This window comes from Drosophila bipectinata, chromosome 3L, assembly GCF_030179905.1.
Source record: "Drosophila bipectinata strain 14024-0381.07 chromosome 3L, DbipHiC1v2, whole genome shotgun sequence".
Classification (NCBI taxonomy): Eukaryota; Metazoa; Arthropoda; class Insecta; order Diptera; family Drosophilidae; genus Drosophila; species Drosophila bipectinata.
Genome location: NC_091738.1, coordinates 10,309,050 through 10,333,503, shown reverse-complemented (window position 1 = coordinate 10,333,503; position 24,454 = coordinate 10,309,050). Strand labels below are relative to the sequence as shown.

The 24,454-nt window shown below is 41.8% G+C and overlaps 6 protein-coding genes across 8 annotated transcripts; 3 read left to right on the top strand and 3 right to left on the bottom strand.

Moving 5' to 3' along the window:
* The first annotated feature begins 8,154 nt into the window (after positions 1–8,154).
* Positions 8,155–11,211, top strand: Gale (UDP-galactose 4'-epimerase). The gene is made up of 4 exons (XM_017248545.3): positions 8,155–8,805; positions 9,157–9,400; positions 10,100–10,390; positions 10,448–11,211. Exons 2-4 carry the CDS (start codon positions 9,158–9,160, stop codon positions 10,967–10,969), a joined length of 1,056 nt encoding a protein of 351 aa, XP_017104034.1. The 5' UTR covers positions 8,155–8,805; position 9,157; the 3' UTR covers positions 10,970–11,211.
* A 198-nt stretch (positions 11,212–11,409) lies between these two features.
* On the bottom strand, positions 11,410–12,679 carry LOC108130192 (tax1-binding protein 3 homolog). Its single transcript, XM_017248547.3, has 3 exons — positions 12,519–12,679; positions 12,242–12,370; positions 11,410–12,171 (listed from the first exon to the last, which is right to left on the bottom strand). The coding sequence occupies exons 1-3, from the start codon at positions 12,570–12,572 to the stop codon at positions 11,983–11,985; spliced, it is 372 nt and encodes a 123-aa protein (XP_017104036.1). The 5' UTR covers positions 12,573–12,679; the 3' UTR covers positions 11,410–11,982.
* A 116-nt stretch (positions 12,680–12,795) lies between these two features.
* MED30 (Mediator complex subunit 30) lies at positions 12,796–13,863 on the bottom strand. The gene has a single exon (XM_017248546.3). The coding sequence runs from the start codon at positions 13,774–13,776 to the stop codon at positions 12,835–12,837; it is 942 nt and encodes a 313-aa protein (XP_017104035.2). The 5' UTR covers positions 13,777–13,863; the 3' UTR covers positions 12,796–12,834.
* Positions 13,864–13,919: 56 nt separating this feature from the next.
* Rev1 (Rev1 DNA directed polymerase) lies at positions 13,920–17,507 on the top strand. Of its 2 annotated transcripts, XM_070279697.1 has the most exons (7): positions 13,920–14,022; positions 14,079–15,385; positions 15,441–15,723; positions 15,785–16,208; positions 16,282–16,795; positions 16,874–17,071; positions 17,129–17,507. In XM_070279697.1, exons 1-7 carry the CDS (start codon positions 13,987–13,989, stop codon positions 17,274–17,276), a joined length of 2,910 nt encoding a protein of 969 aa, XP_070135798.1. In that variant the 5' UTR covers positions 13,920–13,986; the 3' UTR covers positions 17,277–17,507. The 2 variants fall into 2 exon arrangements, with proteins under 2 accessions (XP_070135798.1, XP_017104070.2); XM_017248581.3 differs by having other exon boundaries at positions 16,282–17,071; positions 17,129–17,506.
* A 206-nt stretch (positions 17,508–17,713) lies between these two features.
* LOC108130164 (T-cell immunomodulatory protein) lies at positions 17,714–19,966 on the top strand. The gene is made up of 2 exons (XM_017248509.3): positions 17,714–18,021; positions 18,074–19,966. The coding sequence occupies exons 1-2, from the start codon at positions 17,817–17,819 to the stop codon at positions 19,675–19,677; spliced, it is 1,809 nt and encodes a 602-aa protein (XP_017103998.2). The 5' UTR covers positions 17,714–17,816; the 3' UTR covers positions 19,678–19,966.
* Positions 19,967–20,246: 280 nt separating this feature from the next.
* AGO2 (Argonaute 2) lies at positions 20,247–24,182 on the bottom strand. 2 transcript variants are annotated; one of them, XM_043212813.2, is made up of 8 exons: positions 24,046–24,182; positions 23,906–23,989; positions 23,306–23,566; positions 22,833–23,272; positions 22,685–22,773; positions 22,011–22,620; positions 20,567–21,951; positions 20,247–20,510 (listed from the first exon to the last, which is right to left on the bottom strand). In XM_043212813.2, exons 1-8 carry the CDS (start codon positions 24,059–24,061, stop codon positions 20,417–20,419), a joined length of 2,979 nt encoding a protein of 992 aa, XP_043068748.1. In that variant the 5' UTR covers positions 24,062–24,182; the 3' UTR covers positions 20,247–20,416. The 2 variants fall into 2 exon arrangements, with proteins under 2 accessions (XP_043068748.1, XP_017103997.2); XM_017248508.3 differs by having other exon boundaries at positions 22,833–23,566.
* Positions 24,183–24,454: the final 272 nt, after the last annotated feature.

Below are 24,454 nucleotides of genomic sequence, written 5' to 3'. Positions count from 1 at the left end.
AGACGCCTAATATTTAACTTGTCTTTTAATATGTTGTTTAATTATTTTCGGAATTGTTTTAAAAAAATATCCTCCAAAACCTTAATATTTAAAAATAAACATACTATTACAACGTCTGCGGAATTTTTCTTTCATTTAGTCATGTATTTCTAGCATTTAAATACCTTTAAAATTAATTCCTAAATTGTTAATATTAATATTCTTATAAATTTTATTATTTCCTAAAATAAACATTTCTAAAAACCTTAAAAAATATGTATGTCAACTATAATAAACTCTATAAAAATGATTTTTACTCAAAGGAATGTGAGAGATTAATGTTAAAAGAATTTAAAGAATGTTAACGCTCCAAACATTGCCCAACATTTTATTGCAGTGTAAGGGCTGCTATATTGTCTCAATTTCTCATTTTTTTCGACTGTCATCCCAAGGTGAGTTGGAGCCAAAGACGGTGGAGTTGGAGGTTGGAGGCGCCCCCCGCCTGGGCAAACAGCATTCCAAGCATTCCAGCGACGACCGAATCTAAACAACTTGATGTTGGTATTTTTATGCTTTGTTTGTCCATTACAAAAGCCCTTTTTTTTTTTTTAGTCGTAAACGAAATACGCTGATAACGTTACGCCGGAGATAAGAGATATGGGGGGGGAGGGCTCTATATTCTAGTATAGAATGTAAGCGACACTGGGAGTGATGTACATACATACCTGGCCCATTGAACGGTGTCAACTTGAGCCATGTGGCAATGGCCTCTGGAGAGGCGGCTTCCTGCCACCCTACCACCCTCCCACTCCCCACCTTTTGATAGCCCACCTCGAAAATCCAAACCTCAAATCAACGTTTTTTTAGGTTTTTTCATTCATGAAACGATCGTCTCGTCTCGTCCCTCACAAAGTGGAGCACGGAGTGGGGTATGGGGGTAAAGGGTAGGAGGCAGCCAACTATGTGGCCGAAAAAAAAAAAGTCGTGATAAACATATTTACCAATTGATTATTTTCCAACACAAACACACATTCGGTGGCTTACATAAGTAACAGCATACACATAGCACATGCCATTGGGGAGAGATTGGGGAGCAGAGCTCGCGCCAAGGTGCTAATCAGCATATATACATATATATGTACATACCACATTGTACATACATACATATATACATACATCTATGTATGTAGAATACATATGCTTTGGATTTGGATTTGGAATCCCATTCGGAATGGGCATTTCGGATTTGGGGTGACTTTCTAAATGCCCCGTGGCAGCTGCAGCTGTTGTGGGTTAACCATTTCCTCTTCCCAGTTCCCGGTTCCCGGTTCCGATTTCCAAGAATTCTATTCTCTAAAGACGGAGACACTTCACTCCATATACATACCCCCCCTGCACTCCCCGTCCATTTTGTAATCCGTAGGGGAATGCATTGTGTAACTAAATTTAAACGTTTTATTAGCCCAAGATGTGCCACTTTACATGGTAATTTAGTGGGCAGTTACATAGTTATACCTCATTAAGATGAAAGATCAAAGACCAAAAATTATACTAAAGTCAGAGAAAACTTTTATGTGTGTTGGCCCGTTAATGTCTTGTCAAACATTGGAACATTTTTTGAAGCGTTTTAAAATGGTTTTTGAGATTTGAATAAAAAGAGTTTTTCAAAAATATACATTTTGAGTTTTTCTTAAATGTTTTGGAAAGAGATTTGGAAAGGGATATATTCTCCTCATCTCTTAATTGATTTAATATTTGTTTTTAATTATCCATATATCTATATTTATATATGAATAATATATAAATTCTTGATAAAAATGAGCAGTATATGAGCAGCTACCTCCTCTGATATTTATTGCTGGCAATTTATCAAAACGGCAGTTAACGATCTTGATACCTCTAATAAATTCAATGTGTGCCGCTTGGTGCCTTTTCTGCAATAAAATCGTTTATAAATAGAATCGAATCGAATCGAGTATCCATTGTAAATGGCCAAGATACACAAATAGTTGGCCAGGAGAAACTTCTGCCACTGAGCTTAGCTCATCGCATATCGCATATCGTATATCGCATTCCTATTCCTTGCTTCAACTCTGCCGATCGATATTGTTGTTTAAAATGCGGCACGTATCCAAAGGAGAGTGGCCCCCAAGAAAGAGATAGAGACAGCAAGATCGAGAAACAACTGGAAAGCATACAAACACACACACACACAGATACAGATACAGATACAAAACAGACAGCTTGCAGACGCTACTAGACGGCGGTGGTAAATGTCTCCGTTTCTTGAAATGAAAACATTTCAAAATCCCGGATACGCATTGGAATGCGGTGGCACTAACCGGGAAAGTTGGAGAGGCGACCGGCCATAAAGCTTTGCTTCGCTCTGCACTTCACACACAGATACCACAGATGCACTCAAACAGATATACAACTATACAGATAGAGATACCTAAGATGTACATATATACAGATATATGTAAGTATTTGAGGGGCCGCAATTACTGCAATAGAGAAATACAGAAAAATCACCGGAGGCAAACACTAATGCACTTTCCTTTGTTGGCCAAAATGTGGGCTGAACATTTTTCAGTTTTTCGTTTCGGCGGCCTTCACACTTTCCAGCGACTTTCCCACGGAGATTATATCACTGGAAAGGAAACGGACAACAGACAGGATCCGGCTTGTTCCGGCCACAAAGAGGAAATTGTCTTAAGATACTTTTTTTTTTCATAAAATGGCTTGAGTTGAAAGATTATACTTTATAAACAGTAACCCCCATCAAACCATAACCATTCCATAATTATAATTGCAACCAAAAATGTCTAATTTCAATCAAATTTGTCAAAATTTAAAGCGCAAAGTAGGTAACAAAATTTGTATATACTTTTGACTGAATAAGAGCAATTAAAAAAGAGGGGTGCTGCATGAAAAAAAAAAAAAAAACAAAAGTACCTCGTTAATGATAGAATCCTGATTCTACTTCTTCGTCGATCCAGATCCGACCCCTGTGAAAATCCCATAAGATACAATGGAAACAAAAGCGCCAGAGCATAAATTACAGATCAACAACAGTACTTGAAGTTTGTTTTCGCATCGTGTTCGATCGTGTTTTCCTCCTCTTTCCAAACAGCATGCAGATGTATCTAGATACAATTCATTGTCCTTAGGATTTCTCCCCATTTTTATTTCGGCAGACAATACAAGTAGAAACATGCCCCGAGGCGGCCTACAGACAACTAATTAAATTTTCTATGGTGGCATGAATGCGCTTTTGTCGCATTAACCCCATTCCGTTGCGCGGCAAGAAGTCTTATTAAGTTGCCATTAAAGGAGAGGTAGGAATTGCCAGTTAACCAGGTAGGAAAGTTTTTTCAGGTAGGAAGTAGGGCGCCTTACGATCCCCGATCTATTCATATTCATAAGCACATTGCCACCGCCATCAATAGCTCGTAAAATGTGTGTGAAAATGAAGGGGTGCCCTACTAGCTATTTCAAGATCCAGATCCCCGATTTCGTTCAGGGTGGTTGCCTTGGCTTCTTCGTCGTCTTCTTCTTTTTAGTTTCTACTTGTGGCTGCCGCAGTCCCACCCCTCGGGGCAACTACTCATCCTACTTCTGCCACTGAACTCCTATATCATTCATTCGAGTTTCCTCGCAAGAAGCAGCACACGTGTTCATCATTCCGGCTCTCCGCAGTTGGGTTTTGGTTTGTTGTTGTTGTTGTTGTTGTCTTATTGCCTGTTGCTAGGCCAAAGAATCCCCACCCCATTAACCTCCTCCCCTGCGCCCTGCCTAGACATCTAAGCTTTTGTGGTAGTTTTGCCAAAAAAATTCAAAACTCGAAAGTAAGAAGACAGCCGACCAAAAAAAAAAACGAAATGAGATCACTGAGGACTGGAAAGTCGAGAACTTGCGTAGTTGTTTTTTTTATACCCTTGCAGAGGGTATTATTACTTCGGTAGAAAGTGAGCAACGCACTGAAGGAGACATCTCCGATCTTATAAAATATATATACTCTTTATCAGGATTCTCCTCCAAAGAGGAAGTTTTGCATTTTTTAAGGTAGAAGTTACGTACTTTTTGTTATATAAAAATAATTTTATAATGAAATTCTCATTAGGATCGGCCAACTATATCCGATATTTGCTATATATATCCGTACTTAACTGCAAGGGTGTATCTATATCGGCTCCATGCGAAAATCTTGTATCAAAATTCCCATTATTTTGAATTGGCCTGATAATTAAATTCCTACAAGGATCGGTCAACTATATACGATATTGGCTATTTCTGAATATATATACATCTTATATATCCATAGATCTTCTATAATTTCCAAAGAAAAACTACTTTAAAAATTTTGAAATGTAAACACTTTTAATTCCATTGCCTACTTTTTAGGGCGCCTAGAGGTCGTATGGCAATAAAGAGTCAAATTTTACGGTTACTTTGCGTATGATAACGTTCAAGAATTTTCTTTAATTTGGTGAATATTTAATAAAAATTAAAAAAAAATTAATTAAAAAATAGCGCCCTCCTCCTCGATTCTCATAGGTTGCACTTAAGCAGCCCAAAAAATCTGAAAAAATATTTTCTTTTTTGTATTTTTTAGTGTTATTTTTTGTTTGTTTTAATTTTTGTTGTAATTATTTGTAGGTATATATGTATATCCGAATTATTATTTACTGCCATGTGTAGCTGATTAATTGTAAATGCTAAATAAAAAGATTGAGACTTATTCAAAATTTTTATTATATGATATTAATACATCTTCAATGGCCAACTATATTCAATATTTGCAATATTTTATATATCCTATTCTATATTATCGTATAATAACACTGCCACTTAACTACTAGGGTATGTCAACGTCGGCTCCAACCGAAGTAAACTTTCCTTTCTTGTTTTTTTTTGTGTTTATTGTAGTATCTGTAGATGTTGTATCTACTATTAGTATCTTACTTTTTCTACAAATTTATCATTAGTATATTTTATCATAGTATCATAGTATATATAATAAGAACTTTTGGAAATTCCAAAAATACTACTTTAAGATTTTAAAGAAGGCCTATAAAACAACTCTTCATTTAAAAACCAATAAATATTGTTATTAAAAACATAAATAAATGGAGTTACTCTAAAGAAAAGTTATAGATAATAGCCCAATTATATGAACATTTATGTGCTTTATGAATTTCATTTTCATTTTCCATATCTTCAATTTAGAAATTGAAAAACTTTCCCGTTCTGGGAATGATGACAGCCCCGAACCGGAGGCGATCGGGTCTCTGGGCCATATGCGGGTTCTGCCAGGCGAAAAATGCTACGAAATGTAAATTGCTTAATTTGTGATAAACATTTATGGTGGCCCAGGCGGCGGAGTCGGTCTCCGAGTCGAACGGATCAGGGCCATGTGAAAAGTGCAGCACTTTCACCATTCCAAATTGAAGTGCCCCGCTCCGGCATTATCGCTTGGGTCCATGTGGGGTGGGCTTTTCTCACAGAGCCTAGATGGTTATCAGGCGAAAACAATAATGCGGAAAATTGGTTTTATTAAGATGGATAACCAAAAATTTACATTGAATCTAACGAAGTAAATTCTATTCGTTTCTACTGTGTTGAGAGTTATGGGGACTTGCAACTCTCGTTAATACTCTTTTTTTGTTGCCATAATATTTTCTGGAGAGTCCCCTTAAAAAACTCGAAATGCTTGGGTCGGGTATGACCTACTGCGAAAGCTATATCTTCGTCAATATTCATCTGATTCTCGAGAGGTATACCTTAATCGATTTGTAGATCAATTCTCCATCAATCTGCATCAAAATCTGCCAATTTATTTTTTTTCAAAATTTTTGTCAAATTTTCTGGAGGGTCCCCTTCAAAAATTCCAAAAAATGCATAAATGGGCAATATGACCCACTGCAAAAGCTATATCTTTGCCAATATTCATCCGATTCACGAGAGGTATACCTTAAACGATTTGTAGATCGATTCTCCATCAATCTGCATCAAAATCTGCATATTTATTTTTTTTCAGAATTTTTGTCAAATTTTCTGGAGGGTCCCCTTCAAAAGGTCCCCTTCCACTGCAAAGCCTATATCTTTGCCAATATTCTTCTGATTCTCGAGAGGTATACCTTAAACGATTTGCAGATCAATTCTCCATCAATCTGCATCAAAATCTGCAAATTTATTTTTTTTCAGAATTTTTGTCAAATTTTGTGGAGGGTCCCCTTCAAAAATTCCAAAAAATGCATAAAAGGGCAATATGACCCACTGCATAAGCTATATCTTTGCCAATATTCTTCTGATTCTCGAGAGGTATACCTTAAACGATTTGTAGATCGATTCTCCATCAATGTGCATCAAAATCTGCCAATTTATTTTTTTCAAAATTTTTGTCAAATTTTCTGGAGGGTCCCCTTCAAAAATTCCAAAAAATGCATAAAAGGGCAATATGACCCACTGCATAAGCTATATCTTTGCCAATATTCTTCTGATTCTCGAGAGGTATACCTTAAACGATTTGTAGATCGATTTTCCAACAATCTGCATCATTATCTGCCAATTTATTTTTTTTCAGAATTTTTGTCATATTTTCTGGAGGGTCCCCTTCAAAAATTCCAAATAATGCATAAAAGGGCAGGATGACCCACTGCGAAGGCTATATCTTTGCCAATATTCATCCGATTCTCGAGAGGTATAAAACGATTTGTAGATCAATTCTCCATCAATCTGCATCAAAATCTGCAAATTTATTTTTTTTCAGAATTTTTGTCAAATTGTCTGGAGGGTCCCCTTCAAAAATTTCAAAAAATGCATGAAAGGGCAGTATGATCCACTGCGCTCCACTATCTTCGTCAATATTCATCCGATTCTCGAGAGGTATACCTTAAACGATTTGTAGATCAGTCCTCCATCACTCTGCATATCTTAAAAATCTATATATTTTTCTGACATTTTTTAGAGACCCACTTAGACCCACCAGAAAAATTGAGTCATCCCACCATATCCATGTTTCGTTTCGTTCGTCCCATAATTTCATATATGCGCAGGCCGGATCGCGATCGAGAGCATAAGCATGAGCAAGTACGCTTCTATATGGACCAGACTACGTTATGTGACTTCCACGACGACTTGAGCAGCGACAGAGCCTCTTCGGTTCTACGAGACTTCTCAGTCTTTATGTGACTGTGCAAATTATTGTTGCTCACATAAAATATATTGCAGGCCAGCGCCATCCAGAGGCGACCGATGACGGAAGTTCAACTAACTCATTTCCGGTTATGTGTATTTTGATTTCGTCTTTGGCGGGGGCCGGATCCTCAATTGTCTGTTTGTGTATGTGAATGCCTATGTGCCGGAGAATCTGAAAAAAAGAACATACAGACAGAGACATACGCCAACTTTGAAATATGTGACGACCCAGTAGTGTGTTATGAATGATTTCAAGACTGAAGATTATTCCAAAGATCCCTTATTAGTATTACAATAATTTAGAAAAAATATTATTATTTGAATTACAGTTTTTGATAAATTTCCGAATTCCTAATAAATAAACACAAAAAAAAAACTAAAGTTGTTAATCTTTCGATTTCGAACCCCATAAGATAAGAACCCTTAAAAGTGCTATTGACTAAAGTAATCAGTGGGGAAACGTCGACATTCCCATTCATATTTCGACATTCATTCAGAAATAGGGGCATTTCATTGAGAGAATTGTTATTGCTGCGCAAATACATTTTTAATTAGGTTGAATAAGATTGTGAAGAAATATAAAATATAATACAAAATATTGATATTTAGATAGATAGCCACGACATAATGTTATGTTTAATCAAAGCTATTATTGAATATATATTAATTTGAATTTATAGGAATTTTAAATACAAATTTGAATTTCAGTTATCAGGGCTGCAATAACGCTTCAAATTCAATAACAATTTGGTGGCGCCATCTGTATAATTTTAATTTTTTATACTTGCAATTTATTTGAGTCGCTAATTATTTACTCAAAATAAATGCAAATTTAACTTTACAAAAATGATAAAAACCTAAATTAATATTTAAAATTGTTAAAATGTCAAGGTAACGTCGTAACGTACCGTCACTTGGTGTTTACCAACACTGGTGTTATCGATAACCGACCATCACTAACCGAACCTGATTTATTGATTTTACAACAACAATAACAACACAGTAATAACAAAACTAATGATAACACAAAAAGCCCAAGTCAATTAGGAATATGCGGAAGTTCATCCTGTTGATAAAGCCATATGTTGACCTTTGTCAACCGATCTCACATACTTTTGTGGGCTGCAGGTAGCATACACACCGGCTGCAAATGATAGTTCCTCAACGATAAGCGCAACCCATAGTCGCGCCACCCATTCGTTGGCTGATAAGAGCAGCTGCTACAGCTGGCCGAGGCAGAACAAGTTAAATAGGCTTCGCTCCGCAGAGAGGCAAACAGTCATCAGTTGTGAGACACACGCGGAGCAAAACAGACGCAAAAATCGACGGCGAGCAGAGCAGGAAGCACAATAGCACAAATGAATGAAGAAGCTCTGCGAGACGGACAAGTGCAAGAAACGGGTTAAGTAAGATACGTTAACACACTCGGACTCGGACTCGACTCGACGGTGATCGGTCAGCGATCTTTGGCTTTGGATCAGCATCTAGCATCTGCAACCTCAACGTACGCATCTTTACTTTGGGCATCGGAATCTGCGTTTCAAGGGCAGATCGCATTTTTTTTGTTCCGTTTAGCTGAATCACTAAACGGGGGTCACCGCCAGGCAGATATTTACCTGAATACAGGTGAGAGAGAGGTGCCAACACGTTGGCAAAGCCCCGTTAGTCGAGAGAAGAGCAGACAGGTATTTTGCACGCCTTCAGCTCTTCGTTCTTCTGACTTCTGAAAAAAAAAACCATAAACTTTATACTCTTGCTAGAGGTGGTTCCAAGAAATTTCCAAGAAATCTAAAATATTTGTAAGAATCTTTAATAAATTACCCTTCGAGTTCATGGGCCATGCCAACTGCAAGAGTATAACGACTTCGGCTATGTTCTAATCAGATTCTGCCACTTTTTTTTTTTGCTGACGTGACGTCAGTTAGTATATAGCTCGTGTGGCCTAATTTTCCCTTTCTCTATCCCCCGTCCGTGCAGAATGGCCCCACCCACTGTTTTGGTCACCGGAGGAGCCGGCTACATTGGTTCCCACACTGTGCTGGAGATGCTCAACGCTGGCTACAACGTCATCTGCGTGGATAACCTGTGCAATGCCTACAGCAGTGGTGCCGCCAAGCTGCCCGAGGCCCTGAGCCGTGTCCAGGACATCACCGGCAAGAAGGTGCACTTCTATCGCGTGGACATTACCGATCGGGAGCAAGTTCGTTCCGTTTTCCAGGAGGTAAGACCGCCATCAGCACTGGCACGTCAGCAGTTTTTGGGTATTTCTGTTGTGGCAAGAGCGCCAACTTGGATAGCATTCAATCACCCTTATCTGGGTGGCGCGCTATCAGTCGTTGGCAATGTTTTTTCTGCTTTTGCCGCTTTTTCTTGTTTTGTTTGCTCAAGTGGTTGGGCACTTCCGACGTAGTCGTCTGATCGACCCTGACTACCAGCGCGTACGCCCCACCTCCGGCCCTACTTGGCGACGAGGTCAGAATTGGCTGTGGTGCGCTGGCATCCACAGAATGCTCCATAGCACGTACTGCAGTACTGCAGCAAATCAATGAGAACTTGAGGCCATTATACTCGAGCCGGGAATAGATAACCATGTTTATATATACTGTTGATTAGTCAACTAGTCCCCACTAGGGAATATTCCAAGCAATCTTTATATGAATAATAGTTTGCTTTACCAAATATGACCACTACAAAGAATATTTAAATCAAAAATATTCGTTAAAAGTTGAAAGCCTTGAACATTTATTTATATATTTTATATGTATATTTTAGAATAAACATTTATTCGAACTGATAATCTTATCAGGTTTGGAATGCATCCATTGGAGCGTAATCCATTTATTGACCTTTTGTTTGACCTTCGAAAGCATACACATATAGTAGCATTATAATCAAAATCCCCTTTTTTTTCTTTAAACAGCACAAAATCGACATGGTGGCCCACTTTGCTGCCTTGAAGGCTGTGGGCGAATCCTGTCGCATTCCACTCCAATACTATCACAACAACATGACCGGCACCAATGTCCTGCTGGAGGCCATGGCTGACAACAATGTCTTCAAGTTCGTGTACAGCTCCAGCGCTACGGTCTATGGTGAGCCGAAATTCCTGCCCGTGACCGAGGAACACCCCACAGGCAACTGCACATCGCCCTACGGCAAGACAAAGTACTTTACCGAAGAGATCCTCAAGGATCTGTGCAAGTCAGACAAGGTAAGGGCATAATTTAGTAATACTATCAAGACTATTAAAGAATAATCTCCATTTTAGCGCTGGGCCGTGGTATCTTTGCGTTATTTCAACCCAGTGGGCGCCCACATAAGCGGAAGGATTGGGGAGGATCCTAACGGCGAGCCCAACAATCTGATGCCTTACATTGCACAAGTGGCCGTGGGTCGTCGTCCCAGCCTGAGTGTTTACGGCAGTGACTTCCCCACGAAGGACGGTACTGGTGTTCGTGATTACATCCACATCGTAGATTTGGCCGAGGGCCATGTGAAGGCTTTGGACAAGCTGCGGAACATTGCGGAGACGGGATTCTTCGCCTATAACTTGGGCACCGGAGTGGGGTATTCGGTGTTGGACATGGTGAAGGCGTTCGAGAAGGCCTCCGGAAAGAAGGTCACCTACACGCTAGTTGATCGACGATCCGGTGATGTGGCCACCTGCTATGCGGACGCCAAGTTGGCAGAGCAGAAGCTGGGCTGGAAGGCTGTCCGTGGCATTGACAAAATGTGCGAGGACACGTGGCGCTGGCAAAGTCAAAATCCCAACGGCTATGCCAATAAGTAGTGCCTTTCTTTCTTGCCTTTGTTCCTGCTGCTCGCAAGTTCCTCGCCTGTTGGCAGATTCCGGCTTGAATTGCCACGTCTAGTTGCCAATTCGGGTAGCTATTCTTCCTCGTGTCTAGTTGTGTATATTTCTTTCCAAATTCCATGTAGTAGCCATTACTCTTGATGTTTTTAAGTGTGTATATGTAAATCCAAAGTACTTTGTAATTAAAAAAAAAAAGGCCTGTCGCTGTCGTCATGTAATTTTCTGGTTGTTTACTCGGATGTTATGGCTGATACGACCGCGGGCATCATTAGTTGACATCAGTTGACGTTGGCTATTACCAATTGGCGCAATCACGTAATTAAGGTCGAAGTCAAGGTGGACTAGTTCGTCATCCTACGGAGACATTACTTAGTTTACCAGTAAACCTTTTTTTATTATTAAATTTTTAAAGGAGATTCTAGTTTTGAGCACAATTTTGCACATTTATTTAGCAAACATTTATTTAAATGCAATTTAACATTAAAAAAAACTCAAATTTAAAACTTAATCGCACAGTAAACGGCATTTATCACAAGTATGTACTATGAATGTAAAATGTCTTTTTCAACAACTTTGCGTTCGTCATTTGCTTCTGTTTTGGTTTTTAATGGAATGGATGTACAAAATTGTTTATATTCGAGTCTGTTTATATATCGATCGGTATCGGTTCTTAGTATTTGGCAATCTGTTATTTGCGCTAGGGCTTGGCAGAGATTCGTTCAACAACTGATGATGAGGCAAAGAAATCGAAATCAACGAGAAGCATTACTATGAGCTACATTTTTTAGCTGGGTATATATATGTGCGCGATATGCATACTTTGTGAATATATATATATATATATATATAATATATATGGTATATCTATGTAATCTGATAGGTTTCATAGGGGCAAAGAGATCCTTAGCAATGAGAGGCAGTAGAGTGAATAGTTTAGATGCCGCTTAAATACTGCTGGAGTCACTGGAGACTCGGCTCCAAGGCCCTGTTTATGTTGAGGTGACGCCCTTGCGGGCTACCAGCATGTTGAGAATCGGGTTTTTCCGGATGTAGCTTACGGCCTTTTTGTGGGTGACCATGGTGAAGTCGTAACCGTTGCACTGAAGAATCTTGTCATGGATTCGCAATCCCGCCCGAGCTGCTGGACTGCCCTCATGCACCTCCGTTACATAGATGCCCTGGAGGAACAATACAAACACATAGTTAATAAAGATTGATGAACATTTTGCTGGCAAATTATAATCTCACATAGTCCGTGTAGCCCTGGGGGCTCTTTTTATAGTCCTGATCGATCCCACCGCCAATTTTAAATCCACACTTGAGTATTTCACGTCCCTCCTGGTCGTAGTCCTTCTCCTTGTGTAGCGTAATTGGAATCTAACAACCGGGAAACAGGTAAGTCTATTGTTAAAATATGAAAGTAGCTCATTATTGCTCCAGCGACCCAATTCCACCAATACACACACGCCTTCCGGAGAGAGCAACTGGATTCAATGGCCACTGGATGGAATTGTTTATTTCTTACGCTCAGACACTCCATGGCCGTGCCGGCCTGGTGTTGAAATGCCATCTTTGCCATGATTGCAAATTTTTTATTTATAAAATATCGACTAATTAAAAGATTTTCAGTTTTGTCGCCCACAACAAACTCTTCTTCTTCGTGGAGTAAATGCGTACCAGTGTTGGAAAAGCCTCAAGTGTATGTATACAAAACATCTGCGGCAAAATATTAGTCAGAGGCGTAGTCGAGGGGGTTCCATTTAAACATCTACTGGTTTAGGAAGTGAACAAAATCTTAGCTTTTATATATTTTTATTGAATCTTAATTTAAAAACATAAACCTAAGAACGTCGCATGGCCAGCATAGTGTTGATCTCCCATATAATTATACGCGTTCTGTCGATAATCTCCCTCAGCTGTCGGTTCTTTAACTTTACAGTCTCTATGAGCTCGTGATTCTCTTGGACCACCTTCCGGTACTCGTCGCACTGCGAAGGCTCAATCCTTGGCTCCGGTTCGTCTCGGTATGGAATTAGGTTCTCTGCACTCATGTAATCCATTCCGGCGTCGTTACACTTCTCGTAGATGATGCGGACTCTTTTGAAGAGCAAACGAATTGTGCGGAAATACTCCTGCACCTTCTTTTCCGTATTGTTATCGCGATGCGAGGTGGGCTGTATGTTCTTGAGGGCGGAGAATACCTCCTGGAATCGTGAGGCTATGTCCTGGACCGTCTCCTGACCCAGGCGCGACAGTTGAACTATGTTAATCTCCTTGTGGGGATTTTGTTGTGAAATAGCTAGCATGTTGTTGCTCCCGCCAGCGCCTCCGGGTGCTACTCCTGCCCCTGGGGTGAGCTGTTGCGGCGTCTGTTGTTGCTGTGGCATGTTCTGCGGCTGCTGCTGTTGTTGGGGCATAACCCCACCGGCTGCTCCACCCATTCCACCGGGACCACCCATTCCAACAACGCCACCGCCCATGCCGGCGACTCCTTGCTGTTGGCCCATCATCTGCTGTTGCATCATCTGTTGCTGCTGCATCTGATGCTGCGGTGACATTCCTGGCATCAGACCTCCGGGTCCTCCCGCCTGCGGATTCATTTGCATTCCTCCCGGGCCACCCATCATGCCCATTTGCTGCTGCTGGTGCTGGGGGGACATGTGCATCTGCTGCATATTGCCCTGCATGCCGAAGCCGCCCATTGGCATCATATTGGGGTTGCCACCTCCTCCGCCGGCACCTGCAGGGCCTTGATTTCCCTGGTTTTGTCCGTACTTCCACATATTTTCAGATAATTAAATAATATCAAATTCGCAACAAAATTTCAATTAAAAACAAATTGACAGTCGAACGCGATTTTCGCAGGGCTGCAGAACAATGGTTGGTTCATTATACAACACTGCTAGTCTTAGTTGTGAAATCTGGTATTTTCTTAGGCCTTTTCTAACACTGCTCAACTTGGAGCCAAACGAAATACTTTTGTAATTTAAGCCATGGCTCGAGATGAGGACAATGGATTTGGCGATTGGGTAAGATTTGCAAAATTACAAGACAAGGAGCTTCTAATGCTTTTCAACGACTGTAGGGCGGCTACTTCGAAGCCAAGAAATCCAAGCTAGAAGAGCAGTTCTCCGCCGCCAGCGATCCATTTCGCAAAACGAACTTATTTGCCGGCATTTCGATCTTTGTTAATGGCCGAACCAATCCCTCTGCCGACGAACTAAAAAGAATCATGATGGTGCACGGGGGAACCTACCATCACTACGAACGTTCCCACACCACGTTCACAATCGCCACCAATGTGCCTGACGTTAAGGTGCGGAATATGAATTTGAGCAAGTTCATCAGCGCCCAGTGGGTAGTAGATTGTCTGGAAAATGAGAAAATCCTGGACTACAAGCCATACCTGCTCTACACCAATCAGAAGACTTCCCAGCCCCGCCTTAATTTCGGAAAGTCAAAGAACGACAGCAACAATGAAAGCAAACTGGGAGAACCGCCTTTGGAAAAGACAGAATCGAACTTGGATGGGATACTCAAGGAGCTGCAACAGGCTGTGGCTGCTTCTCCAGAGAAGGAGGCAAAGATCACTAACTTGTCCACCACCAGCAACACCTCGCATAATGCCATGACTGCTGTAGATCCTGGATTCCTTAGTGAATTTTACAAAAACTCGCGACTGCATCACATTGCCACCCTGGGAGCTGGATTCAAGCAGTATGTCTGTGAGCTAAGACAAGCCCAAGGCTCCAAGGGGTTCCCCAAAAGACAGGATCTTAAATCCCTGTTGAAAAGTACCAAGGTTGGCTCCATGAGGTACGTAATGCACATCGACATGGACTGTTTCTTCGTCTCTGTGGGCCTGAGATCCCATCCGGAACTGCGCGGCCTGCCGGTAGCTGTGACACATTCAAAGGGAGGGAGCTCAGCGACCGATGTTCCAGTGCATCCTCAGGCGGATAGGCAGGCGGAGCTGGAACTCTTTGCCCAACGCTTTGAGCACCATCTTCATGATAACATTAAGGCGGATAAGGTTCGTTCGGGATTCGATAAAAAGATGTCGCTCTCGGAGATAGCTTCTTGCAGCTATGAGGCCCGAAAGAAGGGCATCCGCAATGGCATGTTTGTGGGCCAGGCCTTGAAAATGTGCCCGGATCTAAAGACCATTCCCTACGACTTTGAAGGATACAAGGAAGTGGCATTTACTTTGTACAACACGGTGGCACAATACACTTTGAATATAGAGGCGGTGAGCTGTGATGAAATGTTCGTAGAGCTCACGGATCTAGTGGATGATCTGAAAGTGGATGTTATGGCTTTTGTAGGCCATCTCAGGCAGGAAGTGCACACCAAAACTGGGTGTCCTTGCTCAGCGGGTGTGGGATCCAATAAGTGGGTACCAAACCTCATTTAACTCACAAATATAAAAAATTATGCATTTTTTAAGGCTTTTGGCTCGCATGGCTACAAAAGAGGCCAAACCGAATGGCCAGTACTTGTTGGATCACGACCAAGATTTGCTGGCCTATATGGCACCCACTCCCTTGGAGTCTCTACCTGGTGTGGGCAGCAGCATGAGCTACAAGCTGGGTCAGGTTGGCTTGTCCAGCTGTGGTGACGTCCAAAAGATCACTCTCGAAAAGTTAGAATCTGTGCTGGGCAAGAAACAGGCCCAAACCTTATACCAGAACTGTCAAGGAATTGATACGCGTCCCTTGAACTATGAACAGGTTGATTAGTTTTCTAGAATATTATATTTTCTTAATAATAATTTAATAATCCTTTTTAAAGCAACGCAAGCAAGTCTCTGCCGAGGCCAACTATGGCATCCGTTTCACCAAAACTATCGAGGTTGAGAATTTTCTACGTCAGCTTGGCGCCGAGGTAACCACTCGTCTAATAGACGCCAAACGTAGGACAAAGTCTATCAATCTCAAGATCATGGTGCGCGCTGCCGAGGCCCCTGTCGAAACGTCCAAGTTCATGGGCCACGGGGTCTGCGATGTGATCAACAAGTCATCCGTTCTCAAACATTCCACGGAGGACGTTAATGTGATTACATCGCATGTTCTTAATATGATGAGGGAGGCTCATTTGCCACCGAATGAACTACGCGGTATTGGGATACACTTGAGTAAACTGGAAGATGTCAACGTGGTGCGCAAAGAGAACGTTCTTAAAAACATGTTTGTCAAAATTTCAGAGAAAAAGAAAGGTATTTTAATCAATAATAAGTATACACCATTTATATATATGTTAAAATAATTTATTTCAAACACAAAATCTAGACCAAACTATAGTGGAACCACAAGAAGTGCCTGCAAAGGAAACCAAACCCATTCCAGAGGAGACTAAAGTCAAGCCAAAGGGAAAAAAAAGCGTACTTAGCATGTTGACAGCGGCCGCTGGTCGGAAATCTTTAAATGAGGATAGAGTGCGAAAAGAGTCTTCTCGAAATTATGATTTTTTTAAGGGAGATGAAACGGGTCCGGCTTTTTCTACAGAAGGTCAATTTGACCCTGAAGTTCTAGCTCAGTTACCGGACGATATTCGTCGTGAGGTTCTCGCCTTTAAGGAACAGCACCTTCGCCCCTTCGCCGAAACTGAAGAAACTGGTCGGTCTCCCAGTAAGAAATCAAAACGAGGCAATCGCACTCCATCGCCAGCACAAACTCCGGCCTTCTCTCCGGCCTGCGGTCAGAGTCCATTAAATGAAATCGATCTCCAACCATCAACCTCAAAAGCCGCCATAGCTCGTTTGGAGATGAGAGCCTCTCGCAAGGAGGACGAATTTCGTTGTCGGTCCGATCAAATTGTATCCGATTATATTGATGAGCTTCCAAAGTATAATCACCCAGCTATTCTTGATTACATTTCTAGGCCGGTGGAAGAAGTTCCCTGCATCGAGGTGCGCAATTTCCTGCTCCAGGCAGACTATAAGAATCTGCTAAACGATTGGGTAACCAATGAGGAAGTGCCCGCGCCGGCAGACGTGGATTTGATGCATGGTCAGATCTACAACTTGGTTAAAGCGGATAAAATGGCCCAAATCTACGAAGTGATGAAGCACCTATGCCGGTATATGGTATATATTTGAATTGTATATAATACATACTATGGTTCTTTCTCCTTCAGTCTTATTAACTCCAAACGAAGCACATCATGCCCCTGGCACATGGCTTACAACCACATCGAGTCGGATATTCAAAAGAGAATGATTGAGGTGCAGGGCTACAATATGTACTTCACCGAGACCATCCGCTGCTATAAGTGTGTAGGATAACCAAATATTTTTTTTTATGTATTTTTTTTACAGTGTGATGCATTTTGTGGAATTCTATGAAAGTTCCTTTACTCTGTGATGAGTAGCTTATATAAAACATAAAAATTACTTACTTTTCAGCTTCTCAGAATCTGAAACACTTTTTTTTTTTTTATTTTATAACTATTAAATCAAAAAAAGTTATTGTTAAATGTAAAACAATTTTAAAACACAAAACGTAAAACGTGAGGATATTTTAAACATATTTATCTGAAAGTTTTTATAACTTTTTAAACACAAAGTATTTTAATATTAAATAAGAAATTGAAGATCAATAAAATAAAAGAAAAATGTTATGAATATCACATTTTTTATCAAAATATTTTTGAATTTGGCGCTTTAAAAAGGTAACAGCACTGCCACCCGATAACAATATTATCGATTCGCCATTTTAACCAAGTGGACAGTCCCTCATCTGACTCAGTATTGATTTTGCTACAATAACAAAGATCCAAAAAAACAAACGAAAGGCAACGCAAATCTGCAGTGAACAACTTGGGGATGGCGAAATCCGTCCTGCATCTGGGGCTCCTGCTCCTGTTCTTGCTGGGTACCTGCCGCTTGATCCGTTCCAGCGACATCACAGACAAGGTCTTCGGGAACATCCGTGAGGGAATCGTGGCAGCCTTCGGAGACTTCAACTCCGACGAATTCACAGACGTTTTCATCATTGGCGACAAAATGACAACGCTACGAATACTCTACGGTTGGTGTTTGGATAAGCAATGAGCCTCCATAGTTAATATTTCCTTATTTAGGTCACTATACGGAGCCCTTGCTGATGCAGGGTCCCTATTGCCAATACAATGGCAAAAAAATTGTAAGCGTAATCCCCGGAGACTTTGATGGCGACGCTCAGATGGATGTCCTAATCAACATTAAGAGCAGCGAGGGCAAGGATGCTTACGATGTGTATATCAATTGGGGCAACACCACAGAGCTCCAGTGCGCACAAGAGCCCTTGTTCTCCAGCAGGGGTGAGGTTATGGCCCTGGACTTTAACCGAGACATGATCATCGATCTCTACGGACTGGATTCAAATAACGAAAGGACATTTTGGATATTCAACAGCAGCAGGAAAGCGCCGGAAGTACGCCATCAGGCGGAACCAACGGGAGTAACTTCAAGCACCTTGGCCATTCCAAATGCCAATGCCTATCTCGATCGCAACGGCGATTTCTTAGCCGATCTGTTCCTGCAGACTAAAGATTCGTATGAGGTCTGGTACGGGATCAACGAACGCGACAAACAGGAAAACTTCAGCTACAAGTACGAAATTAAGTTCCAGCCAATTGGAGGCAATGATTACCATATCGGTCAGGCTGTTTTCATGGACTTTGAACTGAAAGGAGAGCAGTATATCGTGGTTCCATTTTGCATCCATGCCAGCTGCAGGAACTCGTCGATTATGGTCCACGATGGCACGGATTTTCACAACCTTCATGTCAACTTTCGCGATCCCAATGGCATTACATGGGCTTTTGTGCCACCTGATCCGGAAGACATTTATTTGAGAACCATTACTGCGCGTAGCTCGGATTTCAATCTGGACGGGTATCCCGATCTGCTGATCACGCTCCAGCCGTTAAACGTCGGAAAACCAGTCATGCAAACGTTCTTGCTGGAAAACGTACCATGTACTACGTGCAACAAACCCTTGAAGCGAACCTTCGAGGTTCGTTGGAACGCGCTGTCTCCCATGGGAAACAATACTGTGGCTGGAGCTTTCTATGACTTCTACCAGGATGGTGTTCTGGATGTGATACTCATCCGGAAGAATCAAAACGGCGAATACCAGCCCCTAGCTTTCCTCAACACTCTAGACTATGATGCCAACTTTGTTAAGGTCATTGTGCTAACTGGACTGGACAACAAACAGAACCCGGAACGACGTACCGCTCTGGGTAGGAAACAGCGCACCTATGGAACTAACTTGCCAGGTCCTCGGATCACATACAGCACAACCACTCAAGATGGCGATCAGCAGTGTGGGAGCAGTGTTCAGCTGCCCCAGGCATCGTACTTCGCCCTGCAGCTACCATATACCTGTTTTGGACTGGGCCGAACGCCCAATTTCGTGGACCAACTGTCTGTGGGCCTGGGCAGCAAGTATCGCAATTTTACCCAACTCATTCCCAACTCACAGATCATCGTTGTGCCAAAACCTCTAGACTCCCCGTCGCACTGGAAGGCCCAGCTCTTCGTAACACCCAGTAAGCTCATCCTAATGAGCGTTGTGGCCCTGGGCGGTACCTGCCTAGTCATCGTCTTCATTATCCTGGTTTTGTATATTAAAGAAAAGCGCGAGGATAAGCAGGAACGGCTGCAAGAGTCTCACAGATTCCATTTCGATGCAATGTAGGGTCGCAATTCATAAATATAAGTATTTCTTTTGATGCCCTCAAGTGGTTCAAAATAATTTAACATTTAACAATTGTGTAATAAAATTATTATTTAAGGATTCTCCTCTGTTGGTATCTACCCGGAATCTATGTACATAAAAGCAAATACAGACAAATTTTTTATGCTTATTTTTCGGAGAGTTCCTTCCCATAATGGTACCAGCAGGAAGTTTCCTTTACTCTAATATTTATAATTGTATACAAATAATTTCAAAAATGTGATAATAATAACGTACATTTGTTCCAAAATTGGGTGTTTCTTTAAAAAAATCTTCAAAAAATAAGTTATAATCGGAATAGAAGGAAGAGCTTCTTTGCTCATTGATATATAACCAGGACCTTTTTTATTTTAGTTTTAAATATTTCTTAATTTCATTTTCATATAATGAAATAGGTTTATAGCATTAATGAGCCTAAAAATAATTCTAAAAGTGGACAAATATTTGTTTCCAAACCAACTTTGCAGATAAGCTATGCTTGGGTGTTAAAGCCAAGGGAAGTTGATAACCCATTGAACCATGAACCTAGATTCAGTTTCCAAGTTAAACTTTCATGATAGAAAGCTGAAATTTATTTATTAGATTGCCAAAATCATCCCACATGTACCATGTATAAAAACGATTTAGTGCAGAATATTATATAAAAATGTTTAATAGATAATCCAAGTATTTTCCAAGTATGGTTTTCAATTGTTGAATTTTAAACGAAATACATGGGATTGGTATTCATAAAACCGTCCACAATCTTTCGCTTCTCGTACTCCCTCTTCAGGTTGGGATCAAACCTGGTAGACCTGAAAAATAAAGAATTTTTAAACCAGGTCCATATCATTAACAGTGAACAGCATACCCAGTTAGATAGACACGACCACGGGCAGCCACCAAATGAGCCAAGTACGCTGGTGCCGGATACGAGACCGAGCGATTGCAGCGTGGAAACAAGTGGCAGAGATTATAGGTCAATTGTTGAATCAAATCGATGTCCAGATTTCCACTGTTTTCGATGACATTGTAGCGAGTCGGTTTGGCGGTGCCCTGAATAGACTGATGGCTGACCATGAAGAACTGCATCTCGTTGGGGTGGACGATGGTACGATCCACCACGGTTCCCGGATCGACGTTATTAAACTTATTGTATTGCGATGGCTCACCTTTCGGGAAGAAGCGGGTGTGGTGGCGCTTCACCACAATTATACAACAAATCTTCGGATTGATCTTAACTTTAGCGCATGCAGCCTTAATGCCCCTAAGCTCCTCATTTTTGATCTTAGGGAACTGGCCATCGCTAACACCGTCGCGGTAGTAGAAGATATGTTCCGGATAACACTTACGGTATCTTTGATAAACGCGCAAATGCTCCGACGTGATCGACTCCATATCTTCAATCTCCTCCAGTGCCGCTCGCTGCAATCGATATTGCATATTGTATGCAGCGCCGTAGGGATCGTGCGATGCGGCCACTCCCACTACGCTGGGGATTTCACGCTGATCGGGCGACGGGTGGGTCACATCGGCGCCAATGAACATGGCGTTTTTGGGCACTGCGAGTCGCGGATCTTCCTTTAGCTTGTGATTAATGCCGTTCAATTTTGAGTTAACCTTCAATAAAATGTTTCCAATCGTTTGAGGATTAAGCTTCCGTTCAAACGTAAATTGTTTGATGCATTGCGTCAGGATGCCGTGCTTTAGTTCGGCCTTCTGCTTTATGGTGTCGTAAGATGCTCCGAAATTGGGAATAACGACGAAAGCCAGATCGCATTGGTTGCGCTTAAGATCCGTGAAACAATCGTCTAGATTGCGATCATCCTTGAATTGTCGTATTTCAGCCTTAGCTTCTAGAACCACGTTTACCGACTTGCTTTGGGAAAGCATCATTCTCTCAAACTCGGAAACCTGATTAAAGTGCATCTGGCGACGAGGATCGCCGCCATAATAAAGTATGGCCCATTTATGAGCCTTAATTTTGGGCTCGAGGAACTTCAAGTTATCCATACGCCATGATCCGTTCCTTGGCGAGGCCCATCTGTTATCTTTATATTCCAATTGGGGCGCATTAAGTGTACGGGTGTGTACCACGATGAAGTCGTTGTTGATACGAATTCCGAAACGACTAATTGTTGGGTCCAAGTTGTGCTTAAAGAACTCCAGTAGATGCATGATCTTAGATTTGCGTTCATTGGTAGAGGTGGCCGCAAATCTGATCATATTAGCTACCTGATTGGCACCATCCTTTCGCTGAAATAATTAATTAATTAAATTATTCAATTCGATTAGAAGAAGAACTGGAAACTTACGTTCAAGGCTTGACCTCCCTCAATATGGCAGAGCTCGATGGGGACAAAGATGTTCTTCACTGCAGGTCCCACGTGAAGGCAATGAAGCTGTGGGAACTTCAAGGCGTAGTTGCGCGATTTGAAGTAATCTGCAACCGTAAGGGTTTTCCCTTCCAAAACGAAGGTCTGCTTATTGGCCGGATAGGCGGAAAGTCCGTTGACTTTATAGGCTCGTGGAGTACTGCCAAAGGAGGTGGGTGGTGTGTAGACTACACTTATTCCCTTCAAGAACGGTTCAATAAAGCGACGAGATTGGTCTAGATTGGTGTTGGAGTTAATTTTCTGTTTCAGACCGTACCTCTCTAGGTACTCAAGAATCGGCATAGCAATTGGAAAGGATTTGTGCGATATGTCGACATTAAGGAACGGTTTATCGCCCAGCATGAAGGCCTGATAGAGACCCACCAAAGCTTCGTATCCATCATCAAGTTCGCGACGCTGGCCTGGTTCGGACATTTTGAAGAAGGAGCGGCCAGCCCGAATGGCCTTGTTGTGGCATGGGGTTGCCAAGACCACTTCCAAGCACTGCATGGCACGCATTGGCTTGTCGAAGATTCTGTCCTTCATATAGCTATGAACCGAATTAAAATGAATGTAAGCAAACATGTTCCCAAAATAGAAACTCAAGTTCCCACCTCTTCAGCGAGTTTAGATTGACTTCAGAGTCTCCAGTCTCCTTGATTTCCACTGTGTAGTGAAGAGTCTTGCCGTAAAGATCAGTCACCTGGATGAGAACTCTGAGTGCGTAACAAAGAAAACTATTCTTTTTTTTTTTTATCTTACCGTCACTTCTGAATTCTGCGAGTTTGTCTTTAGCTTGTCAACAGAGTAGCAGCTAGCCTTACCATCGTACGCAACAATAGCACCACCCAATTGGTTTACACGGAACTGCTCGAAAGCCTGACGATAGAACTTTTTGGGTCGTTCGGGCATTATTTTGACGTCGTAATGGTATGCCGTGGGAGGCATTTTTTCCATATTTATGTCCAGATAATTGACGGCCACTTCGCCGGGCCTGCCAATAGTTCCCCGCTTGATGCTTCCTGCGGGAAGAGACGGAGCTACAGCTCCCGCCTGCGACCTCTGCGGCTGCGAGTATGACTGCTGGCTGGAACTTCCTTGACTTGGTCCCGGGCCCTGTTGATAACGCTGCTGACCTCCTTGGCCCTGATACCCCTGTCGCTGCTGACCTCCTTGGCCTTGATACGCCGGTCGCTGCTGACCTCCTTGGCCTTGATACGCCGGTCGCTGCTGACCTCCTTGGCCCTGTCGCTGCTGACCTCCTTGGCCCTGATCGGCCTGTCGCTGCTGATTTCCTTCTCCATGAGCCGACTGCGGGGGTGGAGCTCGAACCTGCTGGAGCGGGGCTCTCTGCCCTTGTCCTCCCCAACCCTGACTACCTGAGGGTCTCTGCTGTCCCCCTTGTCCTCCCCATCCTTGACCTCCTGGAGGTCGCTGCTGCTGCTGTTGACCGGGCTGCTGTTGAGTTTGTCTCGCAACAGGTGCTCCGGAGCCAGCTGGGGGGGAATAATGCACTTAATATTTTGAATAATATAATTATAGAATATTATCAATATGAAGGCAACATCATCATTTCATTATTTCTGGTTCAAAGGTGTAATAAGTACAATGTACGTATACGTACTTAGTACTTATAAGTACTTAGTAGTAGTAGTAGTAGATAAAAAAAAATGAAAAAGGGGATTCCCGGGAAGGCATATTGTACTGAAACCACGTCATAACTTAGAGCCCGAGTCGTAGTCTTGTGAAATTTAAATATGTAGCTTTGTACATACATACGTTCACATACATACATTTGCTCAAGAGATAATTCTGGAAAAGCGTATTGCACTTGCCTTGTGGTTGTTGCTGTTGTTGTTGTTGCTGCTGCTGTTGCTGCTGCTGCTGAGGCTGCTGGGGCTTCCCTTCGTCCTTATATTCTGTGATTCAAAGGAATCTATTACTAGCAGCCAAATAAGACGAACGAGAAACTCACTGTTTTTTTTCCCCATTTTTTAGAATTTTTTTTGTATTAATGTTGTAGTTATTGATAAAAGTGGTTTCACACGTCTGGTTCGTCGCCTTTATTTATTATATTTGTGTCGAATTATCGTTTTGTTGAGTATTTCAACTCGTGATTCACGAGGTGAATTGAAAAATTGTGATTTATCGATAGTTGAAATAGAAACTATCGAGTGAGCGCCAAATAAATCGAGTGATTTATTGCTCGAGTGAGCGCCTTGGGCATCTTTTAAAAAGGTTTTTTTTTTGTTTTTAAATTAAAATAAAACTCGCATATTGCTGCTGCTGTTATGGTTGTATAAATTTTATTTGGAATTGCACTTTTACTTTTGCCAAATTACAGCAACCGATCATAATAGTTTTACAATTTTTTTGTTTATATT

What these genes read in the sequence shown, in the direction of transcription:
- LOC108130164 (XM_017248509.3), top strand. Translation starts at nt 17,817, where the DNA reads ATGGCGAAATCCGTCCTGCATCTGGGGCTCCTGCTCCTGTTCTTGCTG. An exon ending in AACGCTACGAATACTCTACG is followed by an intron (nt 18,022 to 18,073) that starts GTTGGTGTTTGG and finishes TTCCTTATTTAG; the next exon opens with GTCACTATACGGAGCCCTTG.
- LOC108130192 (XM_017248547.3), bottom strand. Translation starts at nt 12,572, where the DNA reads ATGGCAAAGATGGCATTTCAACACCAGGCCGGCACGGCCATGGAGTGT. An exon ending in CGGCCATGGAGTGTCTGAGC is followed by an intron (nt 12,371 to 12,518) that starts GTAAGAAATAAA and finishes CCCGGTTGTTAG; the next exon opens with ATTCCAATTACGCTACACAA. An exon ending in CCCAGGGCTACACGGACTAT is followed by an intron (nt 12,172 to 12,241) that starts GTGAGATTATAA and finishes TTGTTCCTCCAG; the next exon opens with GGCATCTATGTAACGGAGGT.
- Rev1 (XM_017248581.3), top strand. Translation starts at nt 13,987, where the DNA reads ATGGCTCGAGATGAGGACAATGGATTTGGCGATTGG. An exon ending in ACAATGGATTTGGCGATTGG is followed by an intron (nt 14,023 to 14,078) that starts GTAAGATTTGCA and finishes CAACGACTGTAG; the next exon opens with GGCGGCTACTTCGAAGCCAA. An exon ending in AATTTCAGAGAAAAAGAAAG is followed by an intron (nt 16,209 to 16,281) that starts GTATTTTAATCA and finishes CACAAAATCTAG; the next exon opens with ACCAAACTATAGTGGAACCA.
- AGO2 (XM_017248508.3), bottom strand. An exon ending in ACAACAGCAACAACCACAAG is followed by an intron (nt 23,567 to 23,905) that starts GCAAGTGCAATA and finishes ATTCCCCCCCAG; the next exon opens with CTGGCTCCGGAGCACCTGTT. An exon ending in AATCTAAACTCGCTGAAGAG is followed by an intron (nt 22,621 to 22,684) that starts GTGGGAACTTGA and finishes TTCGGTTCATAG; the next exon opens with CTATATGAAGGACAGAATCT.
- Gale (XM_017248545.3), top strand. Translation starts at nt 9,158, where the DNA reads ATGGCCCCACCCACTGTTTTGGTCACCGGAGGAGCCGGCTACATTGGT. An exon ending in TTCGTTCCGTTTTCCAGGAG is followed by an intron (nt 9,401 to 10,099) that starts GTAAGACCGCCA and finishes TTCTTTAAACAG; the next exon opens with CACAAAATCGACATGGTGGC. An exon ending in ATCTGTGCAAGTCAGACAAG is followed by an intron (nt 10,391 to 10,447) that starts GTAAGGGCATAA and finishes TCTCCATTTTAG; the next exon opens with CGCTGGGCCGTGGTATCTTT.
- MED30 (XM_017248546.3), bottom strand. Translation starts at nt 13,776, where the DNA reads ATGTGGAAGTACGGACAAAACCAGGGAAATCAAGGCCCTGCAGGTGCC.